The sequence below is a fragment of the Oncorhynchus mykiss genome, chromosome 1 (genome assembly GCF_057628025.1).
Source record: "Oncorhynchus mykiss isolate SJ-2025 chromosome 1, ASM5762802v1, whole genome shotgun sequence".
NCBI classification, from domain to species: domain Eukaryota; kingdom Metazoa; phylum Chordata; class Actinopteri; order Salmoniformes; family Salmonidae; genus Oncorhynchus; species Oncorhynchus mykiss.
In genome coordinates, this window is record NC_143022.1 from 79747885 (window position 1) to 79768639 (window position 20755).

General features: G+C 42.8%; 1 protein-coding gene across 1 annotated transcript; it reads left to right on the plus strand.

Annotated features, from left to right (window-relative positions):
• On the plus strand, positions 1-19903 carry LOC110529651 (alpha-actinin-2). The gene is made up of 21 exons (XM_021612055.3): positions 1-298; positions 6694-6808; positions 6902-7021; positions 7340-7426; positions 7662-7749; positions 7957-8035; positions 9429-9510; positions 10065-10150; positions 10839-10931; positions 11180-11410; positions 11648-11795; positions 11993-12143; positions 13653-13761; positions 15987-16127; positions 16462-16644; positions 16748-16882; positions 17063-17242; positions 17400-17546; positions 18405-18470; positions 18640-18798; positions 18989-19903. The coding sequence occupies exons 1-21, from the start codon at positions 167-169 to the stop codon at positions 19145-19147; spliced, it is 2691 nt and encodes an 896-aa protein (XP_021467730.2). The 5' UTR covers positions 1-166; the 3' UTR covers positions 19148-19903.
• The last annotated feature ends 852 nt before the right edge of the window (positions 19904-20755 follow it).

Below are 20755 nucleotides of genomic sequence, written 5' to 3' on the forward strand. Positions count from 1 at the left end.
GACCGAACACCGGCAAGCGTGTGAGAGAGGGAGTCAAATCGAAAGATAGGGAGACAGAGGAAGTTACCCAGCCCAGAAAAAATATTAAATTATCAGTCTAAATACATAAGGATATTGGAAGACAAAAACGAATTGAATTTGGGAGAATACAAAGACTTAAGACGCAATGATGACCCAAATAGAGACGACAGTGCATTATAATAACGGATTCGGGGATGAGGAGGACTACATGATACAGGAGGATGAGTGGGACAGGGACATGTTGCTGGACCCTGCCTGGGAAAAACAGCAAAGAAAGGTAGGTCAAGAGAAGATGACCTGCAGATAACCAATTTAACAAATTAACTTTACGCAACACAGTATGACTACTTTACGCACGTGATTGGGAGTTCATATGAGAGCAAATTAACATTTGTTTGCATTTCCATTGTTTTATTAATTTAATATTACGTTGAGGCTCAAAACTCTGTCTCTTGTTCCTGGTATTTGGTTCAGCCGGAGCCGAGGGTCTGTCTTGGCTCCAGTTGACGGGAATATTGACGGACGGATGCGGTGGGTACCAGCTAACAATAGCTCAATGAGCGGCTCTTAACTTGCCATTCCACTGATACGCGAGGAATGAGAACTGTCAACAGATGCTTCTAACACATGATGACGTCCTTGGGATTAGAATGGATGCTATATCTAATTTTAGTGTCGAGACCAAAAGGCATTATAGAAGGTTAATCCAGTGTCCTTAGTGTGGAATTATTTTGTTTATAGAAACCACAGAATACTGTTCCAAGCATCTGAATATTAGGCCCCCAAATCAGTATCCGTCATGAGGGTGCTGCAGCACCCCTGATAAATCACAATTTGTAACCTATATTTAACTAGGCAAGTCAGTTAAGAACACATTCTTATTTAAAATGACGGCCTACCCCGGCCAAACCCAGTCCCAATCACGGCTGGATGCGGGACTGTAGTGAGCCTCTTGCACTGATATGCAGTGCCTTAGAGCACTGCATCACTTGGGATATATATATGGGCTCCCAAGTGGTTTTTCTTTAAAAATAAAGAAAAACCCTTGAATGAGTAGGTGTGTAGGTGTATATATATATATATTTGCATTGTTGCCAAAAAGTTCAATTTTGGTTTCATCTGACCAGAGCACCTTCTTCCACATGTTTGGTGTGTCTCCCAGGTGGCTTGTGGCAAACTTGAAACAACACTTTTTATGGATATCTTTAAGAAATGGCTTTCTTCTTGCCACTCTTCCATAAAGGCCAGATTTGTGCAATATACGACTGATTGTTGTCCTATGGACAGAGTCTCCCACCTCAGCTGTAGATCTCTGCAGTTCATCCAGAGTGATCATGGGCCTCTTGGCTGCATCTCTGATCAGTCTTCTCCTTGTATGAGCTGAAAGTTTAGAGGGACGGCCAGGTCTTGGTAGATTTGCAGTGGTCTGATACTCCTTCCATTTCAATATTATCGCTTGCACAGTGCTCCTTGGGATGTTTAAAGCTTGGGAAATCTTTTTGTATCCAAATCCGGCTTTAAACTTCTTCACAACAGTATCTCGGACCTGCCTGGTGTGTTCCTTGTTCTTCATGATGCTCTCTGCGCTTTTAACGGACCTCTGAGACTATCACAGTGCAGGTGCATTTATACGGAGACTTGATTACACACAGGTGGATTGTATTTATCATCATTAGTCATTTAGGTCAACATTGGATCATTCAGAGATCCTCACTGAACTTCTGGAGAGAGTTTGCTGCACTGAAAGTAAAGGGGCTGAATCATTTTGCACGCCCAATTTTTCAGTTTTTGATTTGTTAAAAAAGTTTGAAATATCCAATAAATGTCGTTCCACTTCATGATTGTGTCCCACTTGTTGTTGATTCTTCACAAAAAAATACAGTTTTATATCTTTATGTTTGAAGCCTGAAATGTGGCAAAAGGTCGCAAAGTTCAAGGGGGCCGAATACTTTCGCAAGGCACTGTATATGGGCTCCCGAGTGGTGCAGTGCCCCCCTTCTTCCCGCTGCGATGAGCATTTCAAAAGGAAGACATAATAACCTTTTGTTTTACTATTTTCTACATTGTAGAATAATAGTGAAGACATCAAAACTATGAAATAACACGTAGTAACCAAAACAAAAGTGTTAAACAAATCAAAATATATTTGCCACCCTTTGCCTTGATGACAGCTTTGCACACTCTTGGCATTCTCTCAACCAGCTTCACCTGGAATGCTTTTCCAACAGTCTTGAAGGCGTTCCCACATATACTGAGCACTTGTTGGCTGCTTTTCCTTCACTCTGCGGTCCAACTAATCCCAAAACATCTCAATTGGGTTGAGGTCGGGTGACTGTGGAGGCTAGGTCATCTGATGCAGCACTCCATCCCTCTCCTTGCTCAAATAGCCCTTACACAGCCTGGAGGTGTGTTTTGGGGTCATTATCCTGTTGAAAAACAAATGATAGTCCACTAAGCGGACACCAGATGGGATGGTGTATCGCTGCAGAATGCTGTGGTGGCCATAATGGTTAAGTGTGCTTTGAATTCTAAATAAATGACCGACAGTATCACCAGCAAACTCCCCGCACAGTATCACACCTCCTCCATGCTTCATGATGGGAACCACACATGCGGAGATCATCCGTTCACCTACTCTGCGTCTCACAAAGATAGGGCAGTTGGAACCAAAAATCTCAAATTTGGACTCATCAGACCAAAGAACAGATTTCCACCGGTCTAATGTCCATTGCTCATGTTTCTTGGCCCAAGCAAGTCCATTCTTATTGTTGGTGGCCTTTAGTAGTGGTTTCTTTGCAGCATTTTCGACCATGAAGGCCTGATTCACGCAGTCTCCTCTGAACAGTTGCTGTTGAGACGTGTCTTTTACTTTACCTCTGGAAAGCATTTATTTGGCTGCAATTTCTGAGGCTGGTAACTCTGGGTCTTCTTTTCCTGTGGCGTTTCTCATGAGAGCCATTTTCATCATAGTGATGGTTAGTTTTCTTGAAATTTTCCATATTGACTGACATTCATGTCTTAAATTAATGATGGACTGTAATTTTTCTTTGCGAATTTGAGCTGTTCTTAATAATATGGACTTGGTCTTTTACCAATTAGGGCTATCTTCTGTGAACCACCCCTACCTTGTCACCTCACAACTTATTGGCTCAAACGCATTAAGAAGGAAAGACATCCCACAAATGAACTTTTGACAAGACGGATCCCACCTCATGAAGCTGGTTGAGAGAATTCCAAGAGTGTGCAAAGCTGTCATCAAGGCAAAGGGTGGCTACTTTGAAGAATCTCAAATATACTTTTTTGGTTACTACATGATTCCATATGTGTTATTTCATAGTTTTGATGTAGTCACTATTAATCTAAAATGCAAAAAATAGTAAAAATAATGAAAAACCCTGGATAGAGTTGGTGTGTCCAAACTTTTGACTTGTAATGTATATACATACAAAAATTATAATATTTGTGCACTTGGTCTTTATTACTACTGTATGAGCGGGTTGAAAAATACTTGTCAGCAGAGCATTTCACCATTTCCCCAAACTTTATTGCTATGGAAGAGGTAGAACTGTACCTCAAATATCTTGGTTTAACAAGGCAAAATAAATATTTATTTTAGGGGCATGCTAAAGAAGACCTACAGTTGAAGTCAGAAGTTTACATAGAGGTTGGAGTCATTTAAAACTTGTTTTTCAACCACTCAACAAATTTCTTGGCAACAAACTGTAGTTTTGGCAAGTCGGTTAGGACATCTACTTTGTGCATGACACAAGTAATTTTTCCAACAATTGTTTACAGACAGATTATTTCACTTATAACTCACTGTATCACAATTCCAGTGGGTCGGACGTTTAAACAGCTTGGGAAATTCAAGAAAATTATGTCATGGTTTTAGAAGCTTCTGATAGGCTAGTTGACATAATTTGAGTCAATTTAAGGTGTACCTGTGGATGTATTTCAAGGCCTACCTTGAAACTCAGTGCCTCATTGCTTGACATCATGGGAAAATCAAAAGAAATCAGCCAAGACCTGAGAAAAAACATTGCAGACCTCCACAAGTCTGGTTCATCCTTGGGAGCAATTTCCAAATACCTGAAGGTACCACGTTCATCTGTACAAACAATAGTACGCAAGTATAAACACCATGGGACCATACAGCCGTCATACCGCTCAGGAAGGAGCGGAGTGGCTTAAGGACAACAAAGTTAAGGTTGGAGTAGCCATCACAAAGCCCTGACCTCATACCTATAGAGAATTTGTGGGCAGAACTTAAAATCTGTGTGCAAGCAAGGAGGCCTACAAACCTGACTCATTTACATCAGCTCTGTCAGGAGGAATGGGCCAAAATTCTTATTGTGGGAAGGCTACCCAAAACGTTTGACCCAAGTTAAACAATTTAAAGGCAATGCCAAATACTAATTGAGTGTATGTAAAGTTCTGACCCACTGGGAATGTGATTAAAGAAATAAAAAGCTTAAATAAATGATTTCAGATTCTTAAAATAAAGTGGTGATCCTAACTGACCTACGACAGGGAGTTTTTACTCTGATTAAATGTCAGAAATTGTGAAAAACGGAGTTTAAATGTATTTGGCTAAGGTGTATGTAAACTCCCGACTTCAACTGCATGTGCCTACTGAGGGCCTTCTGCCTGATATAGTTGGATAGCAATTTTGACCACGTGGGATTTGTTTCAGTTCTCAGTATCTTCTCTGGTGTCTTAAGTAGGACTCTATATTAGCTTTTCTAATAATTTCCCTTAACTTTAATCCTATTACCCAGTAAGAGCCACAGGGGAAGACAGGGCTGCCCTTGAATAAGACCTGCTGACACCCTGAACTGTCCTTACCTTTATACAGTATCCTAACATGCCCATTAGGCTACAATGTTGTAGCACATGCTAGGTGTTCCACCTGACACAACCAGGTATGCCACCCACTGATTTGGCCTGGTGTCGTGAAAATAACCTTGGCACATAAGACATTCTTGGAATCAAGAAGAACAATGAAGAAACAGCCTCAGGTGTTTGAACAAGTTTGAAATGATCTAGTAAAATCACCTATTTTTCTTTTATATAAAAATAAATGTAGGATTCTTAGACACCTTACAAAACATTATTGAACTTAGATTCTTTACCTCTGGAACACACCCCATAAAGCCACAAAGGCTCAGCTACTTCAATGACGGGTGGTCCTCATTGGACATGATTCATAAATATATTTAGCTCTGATCGTCAGGGCTGATGGAGGGGGGAAAAGGGTTGGGGGGGTCAGCAACTCTGGCGGGGTCGGGTCTGGAGGGCCAGCCATGTTCTAACGAGGAGGCAGCCGTTCAATGTCACATACACTTTGGTCTCTTTTGTCATGTGGAATGCGGCCTTTGTTTCAAAGCCTCTAATATTCCTAATTTGGACAGGCATTCCACCGGGCAGCCTCTCCAGATGGGTGACATTAACCCACAGCCTCTGGGGGACCAGGCTATGTGCTATAAGAACTTAAGGGCCAGAGGATCACTCTCCCAGTCATGCTGCGTGAACTGGAATGGCTTGAAAACACAGCATGTCAATAAAGCCTACAAACATTCCCTGTGTATACACACAGTATTGTCAACACTGTAGATGGAAGCTGGAGGCAGATTTAGAAATCACATTCCTGGTTATTGTAAGGAGTCTAATTGAGGCTGATCCACTGAGGCCTTTTGAGAAGATATGGTAACAGCTCCACTTAGCATTTTTTATTTACCCGACAGTAGTTAACATTTTTGTAAAAGTGTGTCTCTTTTCTTTGCAAAGAGAAACACGTGAGAGAAGAGTGCACTGTTTGCATGTGGAATTTTCATCTCATCTTGATATTCAGTGAAAATGATTTCTCCCATTCTCTTATCACTAGGACCACCAGAGCATGTTAAATTGAACACCTTATATCCTCTGGAAAGTGAGCTGGGGTCTGCTCAGGGCTTTCAACTGTACCGTGTTGATTGCCTTTGCATTCTGTTTGCTGTTGTGAGATAACTTAATATAAACATAGCAGGAGAGAGTGCTCATGTTGAAGTCTTGCATAATGATACAGTACAAAGTATGAATACATAATTAAAATCAAATTCCTGTGTATGTGGGAGCACAAATTATTTTATCCTTTACAATAGGCGCTAGGTTGGTTGGAGGGAAAGTGTTATTTTAAACCAAGGGGTTTGCTGACCCTCAACAAATAGGTTCATGTCAATATGTGGCACTTGCCACAGGGACCAGAGTCATCACAATTTATGACCTCCGGCTAAGTCCTGCTAAGCTGTTCTCTTGTATGTTTACAACCAGGATATATACCAGAGCTGGGCGATATGGACAAAAATCCATATTGTGATGCAAGAAATTGGGGAGGTAGCTACATTCATAACGTTGGTTGGCAAACACTTTCAAATGGGAAGCGTATATGATCCTTCCAATTGGAAAAGTTAATGTCAAAATCCCCCGTTCAAGTTTTAAAATGTGGAACATTCTACTTTAGATGAATAAGACCATTGATGGAAAACTCACTCAAGGTTCTCTGATGAGCTCACAGGAAGTCTCTATCATCAATGCTCAACCCCATCCTAATTTGAATTCACTGCGTCAAAGTTATGTGAAAATTAAATTGTCCCTATTTGTATTCTACTCACCAAAATATAATTTCCTTTGTAGACCTTCACAGCCTGGTGTAACTCCCACCTGAGGAAAGCAGGAACACAGATTGAGAACATTGAGGACGACTTTAGGAATGGCCTCAAACTCATGCTTCTCTTGGAAGTTATTTCAGGTAATGTTTGTTGAATATATAGATGAATACATAGTTGAATACATTGATTGGTAGTCATTCCACTTAGAGTTAAATTCTGTTTGTTTCTCCCAGGTGAGAGGTTACCCAAGCCTGACAGAGGGAAGATGCGTTTTCACAAGATTGCCAACGTCAACAAAGCCTTAGATTTCATCACCAGCAAAGGAGTGAAACTTGTCTCTATTGGAGCTGAAGGTGAGTTTTATTCAGGCAGTACTTCATGTTCAGGCAGCTCAGTATCTTTTGATTTGATTAATCCACATTCATTATTTTAGTCATTTAGCAGACACTTTTATCCAGAGTAATTTACAGGAGTAATTAGGGTTGAGTGCCTTGCTCAAGGAGACAACAACAGATTTTTCACCTAGTTGGCACATGGATTCGAACCAGCGACCTTTCAGTCACTGGCCCATCACTTTTGATCGCTAGCCTACCTGCCGCCCCATTATCTTTTTGCAGTTCCCACTCTAATTATGTGATAGATCTGATGGTAATTGGATGTTTTCCCCTCAGAAATTGTGGATGGTAACATTAAGATGACACTTGGAATGATATGGACCATCATCCTCCGCTTTGCCATCCAGGACATCTCTGTAGAAGGTAAGATACAACAATTAAAACAAAATAGGATACTTAAAAATATGCCTTTATTACCATTGTATAATAGATGATGTCCTGCATATGGATACACAGTGTTTTTATACTGCAGCTACCTTCTTAGCCAGGTCTCCCTTGAAAAGAGATGATCTGTATTGACTTCCTGGTTTAATGAAATAGAGATCTCACTGGGGAATAGCGCTGTTGAATAACTACTACTACTATTCTCTCCTCTCAGAAACTTCTGCAAAGGAAGGCCTTCTCTTGTGGTGCCAGAGAAAGACTGCCCCCTACAGGAACGTCAATGTCCAGAACTTCCATGTTAGGTGAGAACACTTTTTAGGCTTTGACTTATATGTATTTTTTCTATTTTATTATATTCTGTACTAATGTGTTAGTACTAAGTGATAAGACAGACAAAGCTTGCAAACACAGTAGCTCTCTAGGACCAGCACTGGTAAACTTTACACAGTTATCATACAACTCTGACTTCTGACCTCTGACCTGGTTATCTCTGCTGCCTGCTGGTGAAGCTGGAAGGACGGACTGGCCTTCTGTGCCCTGATTCACAGACACAGGCCTGACCTCATCGACTACGCTAAGCTCAACAAGGTCTCTTGTGTGTCCCAAACACTAACCATGATGGTGTCAAGTGCCTCCCACATACTAACAGAGAAGGGTTCCCTATGTCCAGAGTAATAACTCCACAGGCTTTTCCCACAGCGTGGATTAACAGAAAGTTATTGACTTTTGAGAAGCAGATATTAGAGTGCTTTGTTATGTTTAACTCTCCCAATTTCTTCTTACTGATGTCTGCATTCACTGTCTTAATGACATTCTCACCTGGCCCACCATTGTATAAAGCTGGAAGGACGGTTTAGCCTTCTGTGCCCTGATACACAAACACAGGCCAGATCTAATCAACTATCACAATCTGAAGGTATCGTATGTGTAAATAATAAGTAGACTATGTTGTGTGTAGAATTGCGTGTGCACTGTGTAGTTGTATGCTGTTCTAGGTGTATCCTTTGGTAGACTGGGTCACTGTAGTGCGTTCATTAGAGTTCAAGAGTATATTGGTGTATCAGTGTTCAGGTGTTGTGTATAGACACGTTTTGTCAAATAAAATGTGTACGTGTCAAGAGTAGGCCACAGTGTGGAATATACATGTCTCTCTGTGGTCTTTTTAATAGTGACTGACATTTACATCTCCATCCTGAACTGACTTAGTCCTGACTGGGAATAGACAGAGAAATGTGAGTCACATCCCAGGAGAGCCCAGGGTTTACCTCAGCTGTGGCTGGAAGATACCTGTGCCTGGTACTGCTCTTTATAGGGCAATCAATCTATTCACGGTTGTTTGGAAATAGACAGGAAAATGGATAGATCAGTGGAACCCAAATCTTTTGGAAAGCCAAAGGCTTTGGGTTTCAGTAGAGGAGTCCCCCCTCTCTCGTTCATACACGCACACGCACACACACACACACACACACCTATATCAGAATCACCTTTATATGCCCCTCTGCCCCCCCAACACTCCCACGAGTGCATTGAGCCTAGACAGACCCTGTCAGCTGTCATGTCTGGCTCCAGGTGAGCGGGCTCAGTAAGCCCTCAGTGTTAGCTTGCTGAAATGTCTCCGTGTGGGGAACAGGCTCATGGGTATCTGCCCGCCCTGGATCTCTGCAGCTGCCACTGTCCTGTAACAGGCCTTTTCCCCTCGGCCGGCATCAGTGGAACAGACTTAGGACAATAGCAGCAGCATGAGCCCTCTCCTCCCACTAAACACACTGACTCACCCTACCCCATTAGTGAGGAGGCACTTACTAACTGACTGTCTGTCACCTGATGGTTAATTCCATCACTGGATACACAACAGTTTGTAAACTGGTTTCAAATACTGTACACATGCACATGTTTTCTCATATAAAAAGTAAATGAGAAGATGACTTTGTTTATTCGTTTAATTGGAAAGTATGTTTCTATAATATTTATAATTTTCTAGGATGATCCTATGGGGAACCTGAACCTGGCGTTTGAAATAGCAGAGAAGCACCTGGATATTCCCAAGATGCTGGACGCAGAAGGTAATGTCTTCTAAGGAAACAAAGTTTTGAAAATCGGTATTAGCTATAGGCATATCATTCTGCTCATTATGAAAACATAAACCATCTTATCTGGTACTGTAATGGTGGGAGTCAGACTGTGGGTTTTGTTACAGGATTGCCTGGAAGAGATTGCCAGGAAGATTGTCTGTACTTGTATGCACATTGTAATGATGAAGTCCTATGTGCCTGGTCTCCCCACACAGATTTTATAAGCGCAGCCAGGCCAGACGACAGGACTGTTATGACTTATATGTCCAGTTTGTATCACACATTTGCAGTGGTACAGAAGGTGAGGGGACATTGATGCTGTGTAGTCCTAGATACAACGTGACCTGGTCCTTGTTTAGATCTCTTTGCCATAGACCACCCCACCTTCCCTCCAGGATAGCCCTGCGCTAAGATGTTCAGGTTTGGAGTCGATCTGTGGTCCTTTTCCTCTCAGTGCTCTTGTGTTTCCTGTCTCCACTCTCCCTATCTTCCTCCTTTTGTACTTGTTGTCTGTCACCCTCTTCTGTCCCTCCCTCCCTCTGTAGACATCATCAACACCCCCAAGCCTGATGAGAGAGCTATCATGACCTATGTGTCCTGCTTCTATCATGCATTTGCTGGAGCCGAGCAGGTATACAGCTTGCACCATGAACAGTTTGAATTAAGTTTGTGAATACAATGTGTTGTGGGTACAATACTTCCTAAACCAATTGATGATGATTGCCATATGTCAATCACTCCTCTCTAGCCTACGAGTTGTTTGAGGTCATAATTCTATTAAGTTGGCAAACTGTGAGTTTCACTTTGAAATTAATGTTTTTGAAACGATGCACACAGATTGCGTTAAAAGTATGACTTAAACGGTGTGCGTGTTGTGGGGGGGGGGGGTGTACTGTATGAGGTATTGCATGAGGAATTGCATTAGATATGAGACAAGAACCACCTCACCTCTCTTTCCCACCTCATCTCACCTCACCCCTTTCCCCACCCCTTCTCCTTCCCCCTCCCCTCACATCACCACTCTTTCCCCCCTCCCCTCACCACTCTTTCCCCCCTCCCCTCACCACTCTTTCCCCCTCCCCTCACTACTCCTTCCCCTCTCCCCTCACTACTCCTTCCCCTCTCCCCTCATCACTCTTTCCCCCCTCCCCTTACCTCTCTTTCCCCCCTCCCCTTAAATCTCTTTCCCACCTTCCCTCACTTTTCCTTCCCCCCTCTCCTCACCACTCTTTCCCGCCTCCCCTCACCTCACCTCTCTTTCTCCTCTCCCTTCACGTATCTTTGACCCCTCACATCTCTTTCCTCCCTCCCCTTGGTAGGCTGAAACGGCGGCCAACAGGATCTGTAAAGTGCTGGGTGTGAACCAGGAGAATGAGAAACTGATGGAGGAATACGAGAGGTTAGCCAGCGAGGTAAAGCAACACAGAAGCATACATTTGGACGTATGCTTTCATATAGGTCAACTTTCTTAGGAGAGCTACTTCTACCCCAATCTGAATACTCAAAAAATCAATTGTCTTACACAAACTTGTAGGAATGGAATTTCCCAGTATTTAAATCAAATTCAATGTCGAATTCCTACTTAACTAAATTGAGAGGAATGACAACAAATGAACCGCAAATGAAGCTCCACCCCATCACCACTCACTGTGTCCCGTAGCTTCTGGAGTGGATCCGCCGGACCACCCCATGGTTGGAGAACAGGACTGCAGAGAAGACCATGGTTGAGATGCAGAGAAAGCTGGAAGATTTCAGAGACTACCGCTGCATGCACAAGCCCCCCAAGGTGCAGGAGAAGTGCCAGCTGGAGATCAGCTTCAACACCCTGCAGACCAAGCTGCGCATCAGCAACCGTCCCGCTTTCATGCCCTCGGAGGGAAAGATGGTGTCTGTAAGTGTAAACACCCAGCATTCAATGAAACATCATATCAAACTGATGAAACAGTCATCAGTCAAATTATAGTAGTTGTAGATAGCTATGGATATAGATAATCCAAAATACCTAGGTAAACACCAAGGCACTTTTGCCAAAACGCTGATAGACTTAAAAACCTTTTCAATAGCATATCTACTGAGCGTGGTGCTTTGCTGGTTTTGACCTGTGTCTTTGTGTCTCGTGTGGCTGTAGGACATAGCCAGTGCATGGCAGGGGCTGGAGGGGGCAGAGAAAGGCTACGAGGAGTGGCTTCTGACAGAGATCCGAAGACTCGAGAGACTGGACCACCTGGCTGAAAAGTTCCGCCAGAAAGCCAGCACCCATGAGACCTGGGCTAATGGTCTGTCTGGGATATGATTGTCTGTCTGTCTGTGGAGGGTTTACTTATGTTTCTGGTTTGTCTAGAGTTTGAAGTTTGAATGTAATTGATTAGCTCCAAATCCTTAGAGATTTGTCTATGGGAAAATGTCAGTAAATCTTCAGCATTTGTTTTGGCTAATGTCTCAGTCTCTCTCGCTGTCTGTGTGTATGACCCAGGTAAAGAGCTGATTCTATCTCAGAAGGACTATGAGACGGCCACCCTGACGGAGGTGCGGGCGTTGCTACGGAAACACGAGTCGTTTGAGAGTGATCTGGCTGCTCATCAGGACAGGGTGGAGCAGATCGCTGCCATCGCACAGGAGCTCAAGTACGGATCCTTCCTCTGATCTTCAGGCTAGGCATCCCGCTAGCGGGACAACTTCCGGTGAAACTAGAGGGGAATTCACGCAATTCAAATAATTGGAATTCATGCAATTCAAATAAATAATCATAAAAATGTTGGATATTAATCGTTTAGGTACATACAAGTGTCTTATATCGGTTGAAAGCTTAAATTCTTGTTAATCTAACTGCACTGTCTGATTTACAGTAGGATTTACAGCAGAAGCATGCCATGCGATTGTTTGAGGACGGCGCCCCACATCAAAATATTTTTCCACCGGCACAGGTTTCATAAATTCACAAATAGCGATTAAATATTCACTTACTTTTTGAAAATCATCCTCTGATTTGTCATCCAAAGGGTCCCAGGTATAACATGTAGTCATTTTGTTAGATAAAACCCTTCTTTATATCCCAAAAAGTCAGTTTAGTTGGCGCCATCGATTTGAGTAATCCACTCATTCAACATGCCAAGATAGGAATCCGAAAATCTACCCCTAACCTTTGTTTCAACAAGTATGTATGTATGTTCAATAGGAAACCAATATTAGCAGGTGCGTGTTCTCTTTATTGCGCGCTCACACACAAATTTCCAAGACTGTGTCCCTGTAGTTAAACTCATTATTCTTACTCGTTTTGGAAGAAACAAGCCTGAAGCCTTGAACATTGAGTGCTGACACCTAGTGGAAGTCATAGGATTGAATTAATTCCCTATACGTTCCATTGTAAGAGCATGGGCTCTCAAAAAAAAAAGAATTCGTTGTTTTTTTTTGGATTTTCTCGTACCATATCTATTGTGTTTTACTCACCTACATTATTTTTTACTCACCTACATTTCTACAAACTTCAAAGTGTCTTCTTTCCAATGGTACCAATTATATGCATATCCTGATTTCAGGGCCTGAGCAACAGGCAGTTTACTGTGGGCACGTCAGTCAGGCGGAAATTGAGAAAAAAGGAACCTCTAACCCTCCTAACCATCATCCCAACCAAATCCTATTCCTAAAATCATGGCTTTGACAAGGACTGCGACTGGAATTCTTCTTAAATAATACCAATGTCACAATCGTCGTATTGAGGAGACCAAAGCGCAGCGTGGTGTGAATGCATACTTTAATGAATGGACGAAAAAACAAGAAGTACACTGAAAAAAACAAAACAAACTAACCAGACGAACGTGACCGCTATAGAAACTGAGTGCTAACATGCAACATCACATAGACAATAACCCACGAACCACAATACAAAACAGGCTACCTAAATATGGTTCCCAATCAGAGACAACGACAAACACCTGCCACTGATTGAGAACCATATCAGGCCAAAACACATAGAAACAGACTAACTAGACATGCAACATAGAATGCCCACTCATATCACACCCTGACCAAACAAAACATAGAAACAAACAACGCAAATAATGGTCAGAGTGTGACAACCAAACCGTCTGAAGTTGCTCTTCATTGACCTATATGCTGCCTGTGGTGTTGTGCAGTGAGCTGGACTATTATGATGTGGCTGCTGTCAACCAGAGGTGCCAGAGAATCTGTGACCTGTGGGATCAACTTGGTACACTGACCCAGAAGAGGAGAGAGGCTCTGGAGGTGAGTGCAGGGGGTTGAAGTTTGGGACATGACATGTGATATTCCCAGCTAAGGTAAACTGGCTAAACTGTTGTGCCAAGTGAAAAGTAAGCCAGCACAGTACAGCTTGGTAGTGTGGGAATGAGAACCAGTTCCATGAATCCAGAAGAGAGCTGAAGAGGTAAGGCAGTGAATGACGTTACCTTGGGGTGAGGCGGATTGTTCACAGGACAACTTAGCCCATAGTAATGCTAAATCTCATGTATATTATATTGAGATAGCTAGGGGTGAGATATGAATACACAGCTGATTGAGGAGGGTGGAGTAATTGGTCCACTTAGTCTACTGATGGCACATATACAGTGCCTTCAGAAAGTATTCACACCCCTTGACTTTTTCCACATGAAGTTGTGTTACAGCCTGAATTTCAATTATATTATATTGAGATTTATGGTCACTGGCCTAAACACGCAATAACCCATAATGTCAAAGTGGAATTGTGTTTTTAGAACTGCTTACAAATAAATAAAACATGAGAAGCTGCAATGTCGTCAGTCAATAAGTATTAAACCACTTTGTTGTGGCAATCCTAAATAAGTTCAGGAGTAAATCATTTTCTCATCAAGTCACATAATAAGTTGCATGAACTCACTTTGTGTGCAATAAGTGTTTAACATGATTTTTGAATAACTACCTCATCTCTGTACCCCACACATTCAGTTATCTGTAAGGTCCCTCAGTGGAGGAGTGAATTTCAAACACAGATTCAACCACAAAGACCAGGGAGGTTTTCCAATGCCTCGCAAAGAAGGGAACCTATTGGTAGATGGTTAAAAATGTAAATAGCAGATATTGAAAACCCTTTGAGCATGGTGAAGTTATTAATTACACTTGGGATGGTGTATCAATACTCCCAGTCATTGCAAAGATACAGCCTTCCTTCCTAACTCAGTTGCCATAAGGCCAATGGTGACTATAAAACAGTTACAGAGTTTAATGGCTGAGGATGGATCAACAATATTGTCGTTGTCACGATCGTTGAAATGAGCGGACCAAGGCGCAGCGTGCGTAGAGTTCCACATACGATAAACAGCTGTCTCTGATTGGGAACCATACCAGGCCAACATAAACCATTAATCACCTAGATGACCCACCCAAGTCACTATCACGCCCTAACACAATATTAAACTAATTGACAGAGGGAAAAGAATGAAACCAGCTCAGAATAAAAACATTCCAAAACATGCATCCTGTTTACAACAAGGCGCTAAAGTAGTACTGCAAAAATTGTGTCAAAGCAAATTAACTTTTTTTTCTGAATACAAAGTGTTATATGTTTGGGGCAAATCCAGTACAATACATTACTAAGTATCACTCTCCATATTTTCAAGAATAGTGGTGGCAGCATCATGTTATGGGTATGCTTATAATCGTTAAGGACTGGGTAGTATTTCAGGATAAAAAATAAATGGAATAGAGATAAGCACAGGCAAAATCCTAGAGGAAAACCTGGTTCAGTCTGCTTTCCACCAGACACTGGGAGATGAATTCACCTTTCAGCAGGACAATAACCTAAAACACAAGACCGAATCTACACTGGAGTTGCTTACCAAGAAGTGAATATTCCTGAGTGACCGAGGTACAGTTTTGACTTAAATCTACTTGAAAATATATGGCTAGATGTGAAAATGGTTGACAGAGCTTGAACAGTTTTTACAAAATAATGGACAAATGTTGCAAAAGCCAGGTGTGGAAAGTTCTTAGAGACTTATGTAAATTAGGTATTTCTGTATTGCATTTTCAATAAAACATGTTTTCACTTTGTCATTATGGGGTATTGTGTGTAGATGGGTGAATTAAGGCTGTAACACAACAAAACGTGGAATAAGTCAAGGGGTATGAATCATTTCTGAAGGCACTGTATATAGATATGGTTACCTGTCCAGCATCTGGCTGGCAGGATGCCCACAGTCCTTTTCCTCTGATCCATACTGGGCACTCATGACCTACAAATTTGTCAAGACAAACAGCCAGGCCTGGGATTAGGGTGACTCAAATGGGCTGCTGTCTGCCCCCTCCCCCTGCCCAAAGGAAGGGGTCTAATCCATGCAGACCACCTCGCCAACTCAGCATTCAATTGGGTCATGTCAATGTGATGCATCCTGGGATTAGCAGTCCAAACAGGCAATGTTGATGAATTGTCAATGAGATTAATGACAAGTGTTTTTTTCTCTCCTGTTTTCCAGAGGACAGAGAAGTTGCTGGAAACCATTGATCAGTTGTTCCTGGAGTTTGCCAAGAGATCAGCACCCTTCAACAACTGGATGGAAGGGGCCATGGAGGATCTGCAGGACATGTTTATTGTACACACTATCGATGAGGTCCAGGTACATAATTTGTATTTATTTAACTAGGCAAGTCAGTTAAGAACAAATTCTTATTTTTAATGATGGCCTAAGAACAGTGGGTTAACAGGCTTGTTCTGTGGCAGAACATATTCTGACGTTGTCAGCTCCGGGATTTGATCTTGCAACCGTTCGGTTACTAGTCCAATGATCTAACCACTAGGCTAACTGCCGCCCCATAATGCTTGCTATTAGTATTTTAATCATTCTATGGTTGTTACAACTGTTACGTCATTTTGACACAGTGCCCATTACTTGCCATGTTCTTGTAAGTACAAACCAACACAGCAACTTCTCCTCTCCTCCTTCCCTGCAGAGCCTGATCTCTTCCCATGAACAGTTCAAGGCCACCCTCCCAGAGGCAGACGGAGAGAGACAGGCCATCCTGGGGATCCACATGGAGGTGCAGAAGATCTCCCAGAGCTACGGCATCAAGGCCAACCTCATCAACCCCTACAGCACCATCACCACCGAGGAACTCCTCGCCAAGTGGGACAGGGTAGGACCTCGAAATTCACATACATACACTTGAGACACGCATGCATATACAGTCACTTTCTATGTCAGATTGATGTATGTGTTGTCGTCATGTTGCTGACCAGGTGAAGAAGCTGGTTCCCCAGAGAGAAGGCTCCCTCCAGGAAGAGCTAGCCCGGCAGCATGCTAGCGAGAGGCTGAGACGGCAGTTTGCTGTCCAGGCTAACCTCATCGGACCATGGATACAGACAAGGATGGAGGTCAGAGAGTCAGCCATCTGTTTAGTGTCTAGGGCAGGGGTCTCTTAACACTGTTCCTGGAGAGCTACTCTCTGGTTGTAACCTACAGGATGGTAGCTCTTCAGGAACAGGGTTGGAGAGCCCTGGTCTAGGGGTATCTGGAACAAAAACCTGAATTGCACATGTGTGTGGTTCTGACAGGAGATTGGCCACTGCTCCCTGGAGGTGGGTGGTACCCTGGAGGACCAGATGACCCAGCTGAAGCAGTTTGAGCACGTCATCGTCACCTACAAGCCCAACATCGACAAGCTGGAGGGAGACCACCAGCTCATCCAGGAGTCTCTGGTGTTTGACAACAAGCACACCAACTACACTATGGAGGTACTGCAGAGCACCACAGAGAGACGGTCTCTGCATGCAGTCTATTAAGATTAGATGTGGTCATGGGGATAATGATGATGGATGTCTTTGAGATTTCATTGGCAGCTGGTTAATCTGCCTGTCTGTGTCTATACCTGTCTTGGCATCATGGTAACAGCACATCCGTGTGGGCTGGGAGCTCCTCCTCACCACCATCGCCCGCACCATCAACGAGATCGAGACCCAGATCCTGACCCGTGATGCCAAGGGCATCAGCCAGGAACAGATGCACGAGTTCCGCTCTTCCTTCAACCACTTTGATCGGGTACAGTGCTCATTCCGCTTCCTGTACTCCCGGTTCTCTGATTCATATATTAACATTTAACCTGAATGGCATGTTAAGTAGCATAATACCACTGTTGATACTGTACTATGGTCACTGCTCTCTGGGCTTAGTTGTTTAGACAGCTAAAAAATATAATACAACAACTATTGTATGATAGTGTAATGTACAGGTCTATAAAAAAACAAAGTATTTGATATTGGTTCCACATTGTTGTAATGCTATATGTTATAAACACTTGCATGTGTGTGAGAGAGAGACACCTCTGAGTGTGACTAACACCCCCTCTAACACCTGGCCCCAGGAGAACACAGGCAAACTGCGTTGTGAGGAGTTCATGGCCTGTCTGATCAGCCTGGGTCATGTGGGCAATGACCATCAGGTACTCAACCCTACTGACCTCTAAACTTTCATGATCCCTGACTGACCTCTCGCTGATGACTTGGCCTTCTTCCATCCCTTCTAGAGTAGACCACACCTGCTGCTACCTCTCATATGTTTTTAGTTGTATCGATATTTTGACAGTTGGGCTCTACAGCATGACAATGTTGGTGGCAGCAGCTTTGGCCTGTTATGACAGTTCATTTAGAATTGACTCCTAAAGTATTTATTGTCTCTCACTCCATGTCTTCTAATGTTACTGTCACTGTGTCCATCTGTCTGGTTGTGTCTGTGTCCATTTCTCTGTGTTAGCTTTGGCCTTCTCCCCTTCCCGATCTCCACTGCTCTGCCATCCACCTTCTCTTGGTCTTCCTTCTCCTCCCTGTCCCATCCCTTCTCATCCCTGTGCGGTGACCCACTCCCAACCTCCACCCTACGACCCTTGACCTCTGACTACAGAAGAAACACGGGGCGATGGACACTGATGACTTTAGGGCCTGTCTGATCTCCATGGGTTATGATTTGGTAGGAGTCTCAATATGCTCATGCAGAATTACAGTATGCAAACAATGCATAATAATACCAAAAGGTATTGATAATATACTGTATGTGTAATGACGCAACGACGAATAAAGATATGTGTTCCTTTCTCTGATCTCTCTCTCCCTGATCTCTGTCTCTCTTTGACTGTCAGGGTGAAGTGGAATTTGCCCGCATCATGATGCTGGTAGATCCCAGTGCCACTGGCATGGTGTCTTTCCAATCCTTTATCGATTTTATGACCAGAGAAACCACTGACACAGACACCGCCGACCAGGTCGTGGCATCCTTCAGAATCCTGGCAGCCAATAAGGTGTGTGTGTGAGAGAATGTGAATGGGAGTGTGGCAATTGAGTGTACCATGTCAATCACACAGAAGGGGTGAATTCAGTATAACAGTAAACAGGCATATTATTCTGTCAGATCAGGAAAATTTGGTAGAGCGGACTTCTCTAAATGAGCCCGTTCTCTCCCCCCTACCCCTTCTCCTCCCCCCTCCACAGCCCTACATCCTGGTTGAGGAGCTGAGGAGGGAGCTCCCCCCAGACCAGGCAGAGTACTGCATCTTGAGGATGGCCCCCTACAGTGGTCCAGGGGGACCCGCGGAGGCTCTAGACTACACCGCCTTCTCCACTGCCCTCTACGGAGAGAGTGACCTCTAACCCTGCAAGATGACCCCCAAGATTGACCTTTTGATGCCAGCCAACACTTCTGGATGAAATCCTCTTTAACCAAACACACTGTAAAAGCAAGGCAAAGTTAGCTATGTTAGATTCACATTAGGTAGATATTGTACATTTGCCTACTATTGTGTGGCACAGTAGTTTCCCTCATATGAGTTCTGCGGTGAAGTGAAGATAGCAGATAACAAAAACTGTTCTAAGAAAAATGATATGATTGTATAAGCTACAATAGTTTGATATAATAGAACAGTTGACTACAGTAATAGCAGCAGTTGGATATGTAGCTAGAACAGAAAAATAGCAGCCTAATAGTAAACATTGTGTCCTCATCTCCTGTTAGTGCCTCATCAGGAACTAACATTCAGTATGAGTTCTGATTTGGAATAAGACAGAGTGGTATATGATGATCCAAACATCAGGATTATGATTATTTAAATGTTGGGATATCCGTTTGCTGATTTGAGAGATTAGATCTGGACTCTTTTAGCAAAAGCTTGATTGAAATGACAGTAAAGTATGCCATTTAAGTATCATAATAGGTTCTATGATAGCACACTGATAACTGTGTAAGGTTATCAAGTGTGCCTCTCATACTCCATTCTAAAAAAAGTAATGACCAACATGTTGTTTATGTCAACAAAATGTACTTGTGATATAATCATAGCACATGGTGCCTGCTCTATGCTAACTTTTCTCGCAAGTTACCCAATATAAATGAAGAACAGTTTGGCTAAAGGCTATGAGTGATTCATTGAACAATACATTCCTCAGTTCATACACAATATATACATCTCAAACCCAAAGCTAAGAGCCTCTTCACACACTTACTAGACATTTTTCGTAAACATGTCGGCTACACGTTACTCAAATGTAAACCTCTGGAGGTAGTGCACAACACTCTCTCAACAGCTGCCCCCCTTGAAGCAGTGTAAACACAATTGTCTTGTTAATTGGGCCAACACTCCTACAGTATAAATGGTAATAGTTGAGCAATGTTTTTCAAACAGTTGAAATGTATAGACATTTTCCTAATATTTGAGACTAAATATTGCAGTAACAGTCTGTTACATTCTGAAATTGTTGCAGTAGCTGCCGGCTGCACTGAGCCAGGTAAAACTATGGAAGCCCATCCTCACCACCAAAAACATGTCAAATGATGGCTATGTTTTTTACATTTAATTTGTAACATTGTGTGGCGATTTCAGAGGTGGCACCACAGGTCCCAGAGTGGTGGGAGAAATTGTTTTCCTAGGGCCCAATGTTTTTCATGATCTGGCAGTAGGTTAACCTAACCAACTCTGTACTATAGTTGTAGCATTTGACGTAGTAATAAATCAGCTGTACAAAAAAAAAGGGTTTTATATGGGCTATGATGGCACCAGATAATTTTTCTGATCAAGTCATGTGTGTTTTTTAAAAGCCCCTGGAAAACTCCTGGCCCTAGGGAGGATGGAAACATTAAAACCCTTTACACAGACAAAGAGAGAACAACTGCGATTGGAGAAAAAAAGACAAATGAACAGATCTGAGCTCGCTGTATGCAGGATTGCATCATTTAGGCCTTTGTGTCTGTAATTAAAAAGATAC

Excerpts from the sequence above, each read along its gene's own strand:
- LOC110529651 (XM_021612055.3), top strand. The coding sequence starts at position 167 with ATGATGACCCAAATAGAGACGACAGTGCATTATAATAACGGATTCGGG. Across the intron at positions 299-6,693 it reads GGGAAAAACAGCAAAGAAAG|ACCTTCACAGCCTGGTGTAA; the intron begins GTAGGTCAAGAG and ends TTTCCTTTGTAG. Across the intron at positions 10,932-11,179 it reads ACGAGAGGTTAGCCAGCGAG|CTTCTGGAGTGGATCCGCCG; the intron begins GTAAAGCAACAC and ends TGTGTCCCGTAG.